The 15,249-nt window shown below is 35.1% G+C and overlaps 1 protein-coding gene across 1 annotated transcript in view; it reads left to right on the top strand.

Moving 5' to 3' along the window:
* Positions 1–14,055: 14,055 nt before the first annotated feature.
* The window catches only part of LOC150104109 (uncharacterized), a 57,908-nt gene continuing 56,714 nt past the window's right edge, over positions 14,056–15,249 (top strand). Inside the window, exon 1 of the mRNA XM_090397288.1 lies at positions 14,056–15,099. Coding sequence (XP_090253414.1) covers positions 14,267–15,099 — 833 coding nt within the window. The 5' untranslated portion in view covers positions 14,056–14,266. The remainder of the gene's footprint in view (positions 15,100–15,249) is intronic.

Below are 15,249 nucleotides of genomic sequence, written 5' to 3'. Positions count from 1 at the left end.
CCTGTAGTTAAACCAAATATTTATTAATAAGATAAATTTATAGCCTTTAATATAATCTTCATTCTGTCATTTCTGCTGCCCAATATTTGAGTATTCCTGTTGGCAAACCTTTTTTGTTGATTGGCTACAATAAGGATCACTCCAGCAACAGCCCTTGGCAATGATAGTGAAGAGGAGGTTGTTGGAAGTCAAGGAACAGATCGAGGTCTGGAGGGTCCTTTTCAAGACTATATGGGTGGGTGGGAGTGAAATAATTTACCATCCATACTTTTCCATAACATAGGTTATGGTTAATTTTATGTTAGCTGTATTATTATGCAGCAATTTGCGATATCCGACTTTAAGTCGATTCATAATCCTTTTGAGGTCTTATTTCGTTATACATGAAAACCAAAAACAGCCAAGTATTACAATATCATCCCACCGACCACGCATGCCTGGTAAGCAAAACTTCGAAATGACATTCGCTATTCTACTAATTGGTTATTAAATGAATGACTAATTAGTAGAATCGCGAGATAAGGCAACATTCGACCGATGTTATACAATGCCTGCAACAACGGCAATTCCATTTATCCTTGCACTTAGCATTATGATCGGCAAAAACGAAATGAAATCAAGAAAACATGCCAAATCCAAATAGTCATTATTGTAAACAAAGAAAGGTTGTTTTTAATGCTAAATCATGTACATGGAGTAAAAAGTAATGCACCATTTGAGTGACATAAAAAAATTAAAAAAAAAAAAAAAACACGCTCTCACTGTATATTGTACACAGTGAGAGCGTGTTATTGTCCATGAAATGACCTATTTTCGTCCGATGCAAGGTTGTTCTTTGGGCGAACAAGCTAAAGACCGCTAGTCCTTGTTTCTTGTCGGAAGAACAACAAGCACCATTTAATAGCAAAGCCTGGATTCGATTCCCATATATGATGAGAGAATCCCTTTTCAACAGAGAATGGATAGCTAGTCTCATATACAGGGTGAAGATTTTCTCAAAAAAAAAAAAAAAAAAAAATCAGGCACCCTTTCCCTCTGCAATTAATAGCAATAAAGCACTAATATTTTAGTAATAATCGCATTATAAATAGGTTTATTTTATGTGTGCTTTTTTGGCAAGATGTTTAGGCATTTATTATTTACTTTTGTCCGTCCTTGCATGTATGCATTTATCAACTGTCCATCATGTAGGATCACGGTTAGCTATTGAACAACATCCATAAATATCGCTCAACTACAGACTCACAGAACCTTTTCCCCCAAAGAAAATTACCCCAATTCCTCTAGAAAATTAACAGATTCTTGTCTTTTGGTCCACACATTGCCCTGTCACGTCATAGATCTTGAGATATATATTAAAAAAAAAACTGTCGCTACAGAGATTTTAATGAAATATCATATTTGGGATATTTACTGAAATTTGTTGAGTCATCTCAGTCGGTGTTTAAATGGAATTCGTTTTCGTATTAAAATAGTAATGTGAAACAAAATAGTTCAAAACTTGGCAAAATTATGTTTTAGAAATGACAATAAATTACCAAGAAAAAAAAAAGAAAAAAAGACTCCAGGTTTACCTATAGTGGCACTGAATGACGTCACTATGGCCAAGGATGCTATGGCAAAACACTTCTTTTTAATGACTGTCTTGGGATCTTTTCCACACTTGCCACACTTTGACTTTCTGTTCATTCTAATTCTACATAACAGTTGCCTCATCAGTTCTCGTTGCACGAACTTCCTTGATTTTAACTGTCCCAATTGCTTCAATGTTATTTCTCAATCTTTCTTCCTCCTCTTAACTTTTATGACTTCTCTCCAAAGGAGTCTGTTTAACCAAATTGTCTTAAGTGGCATTTCAAGGCCGGACTTTCGATTGAGTAATAGCGGTAATTCAGTGCCATTGTAGACTGTAGTTAGTTTCTTCTACGAATGTGTTTCGAGAATCCAATTTAAGAAAGTAAGTTATGAATCGGAAAAATAACTCTTCTATATTAATGTAACAAGCTAGAACATATAACCGTACAAAATGCTTCTACGAAAATAGCAATATGATGAATTTTTTTAACTGATTACTTCGAGTGTCACGTAGCCTTCCTGTTATTCATTGTCTCCTTCATTTTTCCCTTTGTACTTGAGTTTAAATGTCCTCTAGCAAAAGCTAACTTTCACATTTGTGATTTTTATAAACATATATGAATTATTATATACAGTATATATTCATAATCCGCTAAAGCTTTTTAATTCCCAAAGGGAATAGACGAGGTCGCTTTACCACTAATTTTTTTTTAATTGATAGTCAATCAAACTCCACCCTTAGCAAAGGCATCTGGAAAGGAGAGTTCAGCAAATAGCTGCTACCATTTTGTGGTCCATAATCCTAATACTATATATTATTGTCTGAAATGATGTTCGAAAGTTTTTTTTTTTTTCTGCATGTGCGGGATTAAAAACCCTAGTTTCGGGGAATAAAACCTCCTACATGTGCCTTCCGAAGATTGATTAATTCGGGAACAGGCTGAAAAATAAAACAGATAAAGTTACTCTAGTCGATGACTAGAATCGAACTTAGCATGATCTTTCTTCTGTCGGCCTAACACTATGGAAGCAGTCACCCAAATAGCTACTTTGAAATTGCATCAGATCTCCTCAGTACTTCGCTCACTTTTACACGATTTTATAAGATATCACTTACTTTTTAGTAGGTGAAACAAACGAAAAAGAAATTGTCAAAAATCGATTGAAGGATCCGATCGGTGGTGGGTGTCTGCAGAGTTTTACGTTCTGTTCCTCCCTACCCTTTTCTTTACAACCCCGTCCTCCATTTAGGTTCAGTTTTGTGTAGAAATTGTCATGAAAAGTCTAAAAAAGGAATTACCATCCTGCAATTCCCATACCTTCAGGTTGGTATTTCGATTATGGTGGATCTCTCATGAGATCTTTGATATTGTATAATAATAAGAAGAAGAATAATACTTTAATTTCAAATTTAGTTAAAATCAGTTGAAGTATATGACCTGTAGAGGTGTTTATAAAGAACACGAATCTACCTATAACTTCGTTTTTGTCTATTTTGGTTGAAAACAACTGAAACGCATGGAATAACTTTATTCCGAATTGAATTAAAATTAGCTGAGCGAAGCAACTTTGCAGATGTATCTATGTGCAACACATCCTCCTCTTGTAACCTTTCTGTTTAGTCCAAATCTGAAGATCTTTTCAGAGAACCTTTAGGGATGTTTAAAAAAAAAATAATAATAATAATTTAGTCGAAACGGAAAATAAATGCATCGGAAGTTTAACAGAACAAGAATATTCCTCCGGCATAAAAAATGACAGACCGATAAGTTCGCCTTGATGATTTTGAAGTAACTGCCACAACTGCTAATTTCTTTTTTTTTTTTTTTTTCGTAATCGTTTTACAAAGAGACATATAGAGACTATCCGGGGAAGAATACAGTATCTCGTTTTCTCCCAAACCACTTGCTTTAATTCGGTAAGGTTGAATTTCGCAATGATGTAAAGTAAAGTTAGACAGATATATTCCAAATTTCAAATTTGGTTAAAACCGGAAGAGAAACAGACAAGAAGAAATGACTATTTTCAGGAGTTCTTCTTCGTTATTTATCAAGTGCTTTAGATTATGTTATTCATTGGATTTGATATTAGAATATGAGTTACAGTTGGTCGAATTTGGGCACTAATGAATCTTGTAATAAGAGCAGTCACTGACTGACTATTATACTCGGCTTAAGAATGACTCTCGTGACTCTCGATACAGATGTTTTCAGAAAGTTGTAGTATCTGCTTTGGAAGCAAGAATGATTGTTGGCAAATTAACTGCTATAACATTATCAAGAGTCACAGCGGCGACGTAATCCGAGGACTGCAGCAAGTACGTGACAACTCATATTACAAGAATCATTGGGACCAAAAATTGACCTACTGTAACTCCGGTTCTAGGTTCAATAAGACTGAGTTATTATTTCTGCTTGACAGATGGTGTCAATAGAATACGACGTGCCAAATTTCAATCCTGAAATTCAGTTTTGAAACGAAGGGAGACTGTGAAATGAAGTATACAGACCTCTATTACTAGCATCGTTAAGCAATTTTGACTAAATGCGGAGACCATAGATTTTTCTTAAATGTTGTCAAAGATTTCTTGAGAAATTCATCCTAATCACTCTAAAATAAGGGAAGAGATTACAGAGGAATCCCTCTCCCTGAAGACGTTTGAAATGTAGTTTTTTCGTATGTCATTTTGGATCCTTTGGTAATTTCCATTCATTTGAACCAAAATGGAGGATAGGGTTGCTGAGTAGAAAAGGAAAGTAAAATGCCGCTGAAACCGCTACCGATCGCTTTGTTCAAATAGATTTCAATCAGCTATTTGTCTAATCATATATTTGGCTGATGTTTCAATTTTTGAGAATGCAAAAATAACAAGCCCATTGATTATTAAAAATAACGTCAATTAATTAGCCGCTTCCTCTGAATTGCAGCCAGCCTCTTACTTAAGTACTTGGCTAACTTCTGATATTTGAAAAAAAAATGAAATATCTTATAAATTATATAATGGCATTCTACAACTCTGAGCGATCTGGTAGTGATACGTAACTGAAAGGTATCCAAGGGACTGGACTTTTAATCTTAGCCACAGGATATTAATCGCAGTCAGTAAACATGATCTCTTACTTATTATTATCATTACTATATTTGTAAATTGTTGTAATTATGTTAGTACAGGGGGTTTAGTGGGATAATGCGTTTTTGTATCATGTATATAGTAGAAAGATAATCTCTTATTTGGTGTTTTGCTTCAAATTGGCAGTTTTATTTATTTCTTAATTATAATCCACTGTGTGATTAGAGAAAAACAATTACCCCGTATTATACAGAAGTCGGTGTTGTGGATAAAGAACGAATCGACGGTGCAACCGTAGTTGTCCTTGAAAGTTTGCATTCAAAAAAAAAAAAAAAAGAAAGAAAGAAAGAAAAGGCAAGTACTGAGTTTTTGATTTGTTCCTTCGTATTCCCAAAATATGAACACAATAAAACCAAAAAAAAAGAATAAAATAAACAAAATGTCTTATCTGGAGTTAATAAATTCCGTAGATCAATAATGGTATCCAATCTACCATATTTGAAAATGAAAATTCATGAGAATTTTACCAGAAGATAGACTTTTGCATTTAAAATTATACTGCTTTTTTTCTTTTTCGCCCAAACGTCTTCCATTTCCTTTTAGTTACTTTCATTATCTCTCGTAGAAATAAAATGCCACAGGACTGACAGTCATGTTGTCAAGATAAGAAAACTCTCCCCTTAGAAATCTTTCAAAAGATGTCTTTTGGGCATGCAGACGTTACTAACATGATCGTGGTTCTACTTAAATCTGCTTATCAAATGTCCGATGATCAACGACACTTAATCACCTGAATGTGGCAGTGCCTCGAGCGATTTCTGCAGCACGGTCATTAGCTATCTAAGGAATGAAAATTGATTGCTAAAAGTTCAGACACCTGTTTAATCCGCATGAGGACTTTGGTAATTATCTACACTGTTCAATCATTCTTGGTCGGATAACTTTGAATAAACTTTATACGATTCGATTATAATGGCAAGAAACAGAAAATGGAGCTGTTCAAATAACGTTTGGATAAAAATCAATGCACCTACAGATTATGACATTTAATTCATCTGCAGTTCTTTGAGCAAGAATTATTAATGACGGTGAAAAGAGAATATATCTGGTAACAGTTAAATATACTGTTTCTTGGATGTGTCGCATGTATTCATTCATTCATTTCGTATGGTAATTCAACGGCCGTGAACCTCTTTTACGGAGAGGTACGGCACCACCTCAATCCCCCTATTTTTATCCGGGCTCGGGACCGTCATAGCTGATAATTCAGACCTATGGCTGGAAGGATTGTCTTAAGTATTCCTGACTGTATCCGTGTGCGTTCACGGGGCCGGTTTGCCTGCTTGCGGGATGAAAACACCCAGGAAAAACTGGGGGGGGGGGGGGGGACGCTGGTGTCCACGTCCAAGACCGGCTAACTTGGCTATGGCTGAGGAAAATCCTTAAGCTCATCATGTCGTCGAGGGGAATCGAACCAGTACACTCCTTCCCCAGGCATATGGTTGTAAAGCGCATAGCCACTAGGCTAACCGTGCGGACGTCGCATGTATGATGCACTAGAAAAGTTTCTGCCGTTTAAAAAACCCACTTTCTTATAAAATAAAATAGAAACAATGTCACGCGATCTTCCTCTAAATAGTCCCTTCGAAGTACTTTTATGGAGTAGTTTTTCACCAATCAAAAACTACGCTATTTTATTTTGTCAACTGTAGTGAGAATTTGGATAATCCTGGTATTAGTGTCGTGAAGCTAATGTGTTCTTTTATTCAAACCCGTATAATGGGATTGATCAGATGCTATTGGTCATTTTGTTATTCCTAATCCATTAATAGAAGTCTCTGCCAGTAAGCAGCTTCTTGTTCATAAGGGCTGCAGATAATTGAAATTTAGAACGATAATACCTGAGTTGCGATGAATTCAAAAAATCGCATATAAATGATATAGATAAAATATGAATAAAATAAGAATATGAAAATATAAAATAAATGAATACAGATAAAATTGATTTTTTTTTTTCAAATTTTGACCGGTTTAAAAACAGGTGGTGGACAAGGATGAAGAAACAGACACATTTTCATTGTGGAGAACTAATACTTTTGCCTTAGCATTGCAAGTTTCTGGTGATTTTGCCAAATTTTAAAGACGTACTAAATCGTTGCGAATGCACTTAAGAATCTTAAATAATGTGTACTAATAGCCCACTGAGAGGCGTCCTGCAATGGCCAAAGATATCTCGATCGATCAGTAACAATCCCGTCCACCATTCCTATCCGGCGCTAGTTGCAACGCAAAACATTAGCCCTCTAGCGGTCAGTTTCCGTGTGTATGTTGTATATACAGATGGAAATATGCAACAAATAATAGATATTATTTGTTGCAAATAGATATATGCAACAAATAATATACGAAGATTCTGGAATTATTTATTGTTTTAACAATGCAAATAACAACAGAGATAAAATAATCAAAGTAAACATAACAAAAAATACAGTTTTGAAATAAATAAAAAAAAAGGCAATATTCACGGACACTCTCGACTGGCTAATTACTTCTGTCATTAACAGTTTAGTTAGCAAGATATTACGCTGGATTTTTAACTTAATACTCTGCCTATGAACAAAAACTAAGATTGTAAACCTTTCTCGTTCAATTCAAAGAATACTAACGATACTACTCCATGGTACTGCTAGTATTTTTTCCTAATATTTCTCAATGAGAACGACCACATGGTCGTTTGGAAACTAGAGAAGCATTATTTATCATCTTCAAAGAATTCTTTCGCTTTTTACCTTAACCTCGGGTGCTAGAGAACGAACTAGGTAGTATACTCTTGAACGTACACTACCCTAGTTCCCTAACATACTGCCATTACTAAGCCTAACGACGCATGCCATTCCCTTGGCAGGAGTCGTTCGTCATTGTAACCGTGTCTGCGCAGTAGTCAATTCCGTAATGTGTTCTTAGTAGAAAACGATTTTTTTTTCTTTTCTTTTACAGTTTTAGTCTGTGATCCTTTACGTGTGCGTAGGCATGTGGTGAAGCTGTGGAAATCACCAGAGAGCTTAGGGCTTAACGTAATTTTTCAACTTACTCTCACACGTGAGGTAGGCAAAGCATTACAAGAAGATTGATTTTCTTATATCTGTTGCTTCTACTTCAATGAACAACTAGGAGATTTACTCCCATCCCTGGTAGAAATAAAGAAGAGCTTTTTTTCGAGCCTGAATGTCGCTGTCTTCCCACTGCAGGATAATGTGCCTTCTCTTGGGCATTTACACACAGCGAAGGGATGGCTTGATGTGCGCCTGGAGATATATGAAGCTGCGCTATGGCTGCAATAAAGTATTTACAGTGCGCAGTATGTTTTGAAATTATTCTGTAGGGAAAAAGACGTCATAAAATACATGTACTGTAGGAAGGGTTACGGTAACTGGAATCAATTGGAATACCAACTAAGAACTTCCACTTTTTATTTATTTTCTTTTTATAATCCCATCTGTACATGGTTGTAAGCCGTGACCGTAACCCTTCTTACAGTACATGTATTTTATGAAATCTTTTCCCGTACAGAATAATTACAAAACTCCCGGTTTGCTTATTCCGAGGGACGAAAAACCCGAGTTTCCGGTGAAAAAACCCTCTACTCCCGTATATGAGACCGGCTCACTCACCTTTCTTCGAAAGAGACCACATGAAGTCATGGACGGTCACGTCATGGACGGAAATCGAACCCAGGTCTTTACCGGATGGCATATCTCATTGCACGTATAATGAAGGAGATGTCGAAGTTCAGTACTTTTTTTTTTTTTTTTTTTGCACCATACGGTATTTAACCTTTAGCTCAGTCAGTATAGGCGAAGCCCTTTGGTCGGAAAGACCTAGGTTCGATTACTTGGTAATCATACCAGGTAGTTCTATAACCTCAGCAATTCCTGGATAAATCAACATAATTTCGCCTATTTTCAGATCTTCGTATTGCTTCTATGCATTTATTAAGGAAACTGTATTTGAACTCTTAAAACACGTATGTCACATTTTCAGGAGTAATCTTCCTATCTAATTCTCTTGGTAAAACAAGGATTACTTGCGAAATATGACTTTTATTTTATGGAAATTAGTAAAAATAGTTAGAAACATCTCTTGTGAAACATTACCACGATTTGTTTAATATGAATAAGAAATTTGCTCAAGAAATTGAATTCCAGTCTTTGTTTACGAAATCTAATTCATATGCCATTTGAATCTACAGAATCGTTGTTTACCTGCGACTTAGTAAACAAATAATTTTCTATGAGAATTTATCTTGTTTACTGAGCAATTTTCTTTACTTCTAAAAGAAATCAAAAGATTGACAAAAGCAATCTAAAATCGAGAGGAACCAATTACGAGCAAAGGCGTCGAGGGAAATTTAAGAAAGTTCTTATTTTCTCTTTCAAATATGATAATTTATTTTTTTATGCAATGATACTCTTTTAACATATATTCTTATCACTAAGGCATAAAAAGTGCTCTTCACAGTTTAACTAAATAACTAATCTAAATATTTATACTCGCGTTATACTCTACAATCCCATTTCCGTTTATCCTGGGGATAAAATCCTGTTTTCTTTCTACTGCGTAATATTCTCGTTCAGAATTACGAACATGAATTAATACTTGAATATATAATATATTTTAATGTTAAGACTGTACTAAAGCCCTTCTGTTGCTTTCCTAACCACCATACATAAATATTAGATAGCGGCGCTTACAATCCCAATTGTTACTAAAATAATTTATATTGATGCATAAATATAAAATATTACGCATCAATCATATATTTACAATGTTTGCAAGCACTAGAATAAAGACCAAGGGATAACAAGTCATATTTACAACCCTCTTCCCCCTTTTTTTTTGTTTCAAAATTACTTGTTTCATTCTCTGTATCATCTTCGTTATCCGCGTCGTTGTTCACATTTCATTATTTTTTCACTTCTTGTAAAGTGAGTTCAATTCATTATTATTTTTATTATTATTATTATTATTATTATTATTATTATGATGATGATGATGATGATGATAGGCTACACCATGAGTCCTTAAACTCATCAAGGGAGGCCCTGAATAATGATGAAAAGCTCTATCCAACATTTGCGCAGTATCTACCATACTTTGTTCCCAGTTCTCCCACCGCCAGACCTGTTCTAGCAGTGGGAGAACTAGGAGCAAAGATTAATATTTCTGTAATAATCTTGTAAAAACCCTTGAGTAATTTGTATGTCTCCATCATATCACCCCTTTTACGCCTGTCAACCAGTTTCTGTAATCCACAAATCTTCGATCTGTTCTCGTAAGGTTTATTTTACAGACCTGTTACCATGCTGGTCACTCGCCTCTGGATCCTCTCCATCAGTGGCGGCTAGTCCATAAGGGCTTCAGGACTGCATTCAATGCAGCCCTTATGGACGAGCCTTCACTGCTCTCCACCTCTTTTTCATCACCAAAAAACCCAGGCAACCAGATCTGTGTGCAGTATCAAGATGGGGTCTTATCAAGGCTCGATGAAGAAGAACAATAACCTGCTTGTCTCTGCTTCTCAAAGTATTCTTCAGTAACCAAGTAATCTGATGAGCTTCTTTTAGCCACTTTTGCTATGTGCCCTCTAAACTTTAACTCCATATTTACTAACACACCCAAATCTCTGGTTTCGTCATCCTCCTGGAATACAGTTCCACCAATGTAGTGATCAGCTGGTAATCTTTTCACCCAAAATCCATAACCTCACACTTTGCCACATTGAACTTACATCCACTCACCTGCGCCCAATCTGTCAATGTATCCAAATCATCCTGCAAAATGTTCACATCATCTGTATTACCTATTGTTCTACCCAACTTTGCGTCATTGGCAAACAACAGAACAGAATAGTTCCTCTTAGATCCTTTCCTATATCATTAATGTACAAATTAACAGCAACGACCCAAGAACAAATTCCTGTGCCAGGCCACTTGTCACAGGCCTTCTGGACTCTACTCCTGAATAAAGTACTCTCTGATATCTCTAAAATAATTGATGAATCACGATTAAACATCAAGCATGTTCCATTGAGATCACCATAATAACTAAGATGGTTGGGGAATAAGCAGTGCATTAGTTAAGGTCATCTCTTTCACAGTATTAATACTAAACTCGATGTCCTATGTTTATACAAATAACGTATTAAAGAGAATGACACTTAAAAGAACGCATAATTTTTATTCCCCAAAAGACGTACTATTGGGATTATAACATAATAAGGGAGATATTATTTTAGTTTTATTTTGGATCCCCGTTGTTATTAATCTGCCTCAGAATAAACCGATAAAATGACGGTTTATTAACAAATTCCATTACGTTATAGGCTAAAGTACACTAAATAATAAAAATAAACAAACAAACAAAAAATACTTGGAGTAAGATAAAAGTGGTTAACTATTCTAATAAACTTCTTGATGTTTATCAGAACATAAAGAAGTCCTTTCTTTACTGAAATCATTGTAGCATCCATAAAAAAAAATTCCATTTATTCACCGTACTGTACTCTTTATATTACTATCACGAGTGAGCTTGTCATGTGATCTTGCTTCCTTTGTTATAACAATATACAATTGCGTATATTATTTTTTAAATTGTTGCTTCCTCATTCCAGTAATGGATAGTTCTTTGCTAAATTAATTGTTTTTCAATTAAATGGTATCTTGAAAATATTTTTACTGCATGGTTTCACTTTTTTTAATGATTTCTAAAGAATAGAGGTGTTCAGTATCCGATGTCCTACTTATAGCATCTTTATACTGTTCTCGGTCTTCTCTTATATTCCTCATTTGTAAGTGATCTTTCAGATTTAAACTGGTAGCAATACTTCTACCGTAGTTTGTTCATCCATTTTAATATGACTAGTGTCATCTTCTCTTTTTCGTCTTGCGAAATCAACGTTTGCAGTATATAATATTCCACTGAAGAGTTATGTAAATTGGTAGTAAGCTAAGCAGCTGTTGACGTCATATAACTTCAGAAATGTTTTAAAAATATGGATGCAAAGAGTAATAGTTTAGTAGTTTCCAGAAAATGACTGTTATTATTACCGTATTATTCATACATTATTTATAAACTTTTTTTCTCTGGCTAGTGAAGTAAATAACTCTTCTAGGCAAGAAATAATTGGTCATTAGATGGGCTAGCGGAAGGCGTTTTAGACTCTTTGCATCAAACATAACGGAATGTATTTTGATTTTCTCTTGTGGAATATTGTGAGTGTGTTTGTGGCAAGTGATCGTTTCATATATAATATTTTTTTTGACATTTTAACGGGAAAAAAATGGCATTATTATCAGTTACTTTCACTCATTAATATAGGTCGAGTTTCTACGAGATATTGATATAGGGATTTCAGTTTTGTAGCTATAGGTAGTGTATACACTCATTATTATAGTTACCATCAATACGTGAAAATAGTTCACCATCGTATTTTCAGAGAAAGGTAACATTTTTTTTTCTCTTCCTGTTTCCTAGGAAGAGACGTATATTAACCATGCCTTTATAATTTTTTAATTAATGATCAAATTTTCACGTGAACACAGGGTTCAGTAGTATTATAATGCCTTTACTTACATTTAAGTTCATGCGATACCCAACCTAATCAGAGTAGCCCATCCTTCACTCGATTGCTTAGTTATCAACTTTCAAGGTTGTGGACAGCTTCCACGACGTAATTATAATCTTTAATCAAGCGAGTCTAAAAAACAATCCTCTTCATGTTACAAGCATCTTTCAAGTTGTCGGTGCTGACGGCACTTTTGAATGATGAAGAGCTTTGGTGAAGTGTTGCGGAAGGGCTTTAGTTTGCTCAAGGCAGTTCTATCCATTGTGTAACTGTTGCGAAGGGAAGACTGTTTTTGTTGCACTTTTAAGGAACGTTTTAAACGCGTTGTTTTGAAGCACTCTTATGAAGATAGAACCGCAAATAAAAAAAAATTTAAAAAAAAGAAGACCGATTAGAACGAGCTGCAACTCGTTCAGGACTGTTCGAATAAAATAGAAAAATCATATATGTGACGGATTTTTCCTTGTACAAAAAAAAAAGTTGTACAAAATTTAAGTGTGTGTGTGTGTGTGTGTGTGTGTGTGTGTGTGTGTGTGTGTGTGTGTGTGTGTGTGTGTGTGTGTGTGTGTGTGTGTGTGTGTGTGTGTGTGTGTGTGTGTGTGTGTGTGTGTGTGTGTGTGTGAATATCTTCAAAGATCTGGTCTTCTTGTCAAAAACAAAACAAAAAGTTATCCAAAATGCAAAAAAAGCACATAAATATGACTCTGAATTGCTTAGAATCTCCAATAGATGGCGCTCTCTATGACATGTTTACTTTTTTTAATTGTATGACGTCAACGAGACAACTAATCAACAACATTGAGATTTCCAGGGGTTTTTTAGATGTTTCTTGCCGAACTGATAGCAGCAGAAGGCCTTTGCAGCATCAGCGTTTCTAGGTCGAGTTTTTTTATTATTTTTTTTTTCAATTTTATTTTAAGTGCTGTGGATTGGATATGTTACCCTACCACTTTGCATAGACCGAAATTTAAATAGAATCTAATCGTCCATTTTTGAAAAAAAATTGTTACATATGCGTGTTTTAGAATTGTCTCTTACATGTCATTCCGAGGAGGAGAGTCCCTTTTTTTTTCATGTGGATACTTTTTAAACTAATTTAAGAAATGCTAATAAAATAAAACAATAAATTTCTTATTCATCTAAATAATTATTAGAGTATTCGCGTCTATCATCATCACAAATATCACCTAATGTTTTTGACCACCTAATTTATTTGTTTGCTTAAACTGGTCACAGTATTTGTTGACATACTGATTTACTATTCTTCACTTAGTCAATCATACAGTTAACGAGCTTTATATTTTGTAAAGTATTTAAATAATACGCTAAAACGACGACGTTTTAACGTATTTGAACTCGAGAGGAAAAATAAGTCCATAAAATTAGAAGTTAAATAAAACCTGAAGTGAGAACGCATTTCACACTATGCAATGATTTGTATTCTTCAAATGGTGCCACCTCTTTTCTCTTACCTGATATTTCCGAGTTCAAATTCTCATAGGTTCGATTTCTTCATAAAATGGACTACAAAACAAAAGTAATAAAAGCCAACGAAAATCCAATCTGGTTGATACAACTGCACTGATAAAGAATGACCTGTGTTCATTCTTTATCACAGCAATGTTTACTATGAAAGGCATGTTTTTATCATTGTCTGGCTCATTTCAATACTTGAAATCAATCTTCCTATTTCATGACTGGGCGTATCCCTTACGCAATCTGAAATGATAGTCCTATTTACAAAAAAAAAAAAAAAAAAAAAACAGCATGACGCGGCCCGTTAGCTCAGTTGGTTGATTTTGCCTTTCCGTTACTGGTTGTGTTCGGTGCTTGGTGGATATAACGGTTTTTGTCTTAAGGCATAAAAATATGGATGCCAATAGCGTGAAGTTACCGTTCACCTTCGAAGAAGTCTACCGCAAAAGTGCAACTGCAGTAAAAAAATACAGAAAGAATCGCTACTGAAAAGAACAAAACTCCCTAAACTCGTGGCAGAGATGGCAATACCAGCAATTCAGGAGCTAAAAGAGCGTAAGGAATCAACCGCCCAAGCTATTAAAAATTATATCGGCAATACATTTGACGTAGATGTAAAGCGATTGTCACCATATAAGAAGAGATCTCTGGTCAATGGAACTGAAAAAGGCATATTAGTAAAAGGAAAAGGTAGCGGTCGTACCTTCAAGATAGGAGTTGAGACAAAGAAAGCACTGGCTGCAAAAGCAAAAAGGCAGAAGGCACTGGTTGCTAAAGTAAAAAGGCAGAAGGTACTAGCTGCAAAAGCAAAAAGGCAGAAGGCACTGGCTGATAAAGTAAAAAAGCAGAAGGCACTGGCTGATAAAGTAAAAAAGCAGAAGGTACTGGCTGCAAAAGCAAAAAGGCAGAAGGTACTGGCTGCAAAAGCAAAAAGGCAGAAGGCACTGGCTGATAAAGTAAAAAAGCAGAAGGTACTGGCTGATAAAGTAAAAAAGCAGAAGGTACTGGCTGATAAAGTAAAAAAGCAGAAGGTACTGGCTGCTGCAAAAGCAAAAAGGCAGAAGGCACTGGCTGATAAAGTAAAAAAGCAGAAGGTACTGGCTGATAAAGTAAAAAAGCAGAAGGTACTGGCTGATAAAGTAAAAAAGCAGAAGGTACTGGCTGCTGCAAAAGCAAAAAGGCAGAAGGCACTGGCTGATAAAGTAAAAGGGCAGAAGGCACTGGCTGCAAAAGCAAAAAAAAAAAAAAAAAAGAGGATCTTCAGAAAAAAATCACCGGTTAAGAAGACTAGACCTAAGAAAATTGCCATCAAAAAGAAAGCGACAAAGTCATCCATAAAGAAAGGAAAGAAAAAGTAAGATTATATATTCGTCACTGACTGTTTTTAAAATTATAGTTAAAAGAAACGCACCTAGCATTTTTAGAAATGCTACGTTTTCAAACATGATTTGTATTATCATTTTTCAGAGCTTCCTATGTTTAGATATATCAAAATTTCAGTTGC

Source organism: Typopeltis vanoorti, chromosome 8, assembly GCF_054136105.1.
Source record: "Typopeltis vanoorti isolate ZY-2024b chromosome 8, IOZ_Tvanoo_1.0, whole genome shotgun sequence".
Classification (NCBI taxonomy): domain Eukaryota; kingdom Metazoa; phylum Arthropoda; class Arachnida; order Uropygi; family Thelyphonidae; genus Typopeltis; species Typopeltis vanoorti.
Note: the sequence above shows the minus strand (reverse complement) of the source record. Positions and strands in the feature narration are given on the sequence as shown.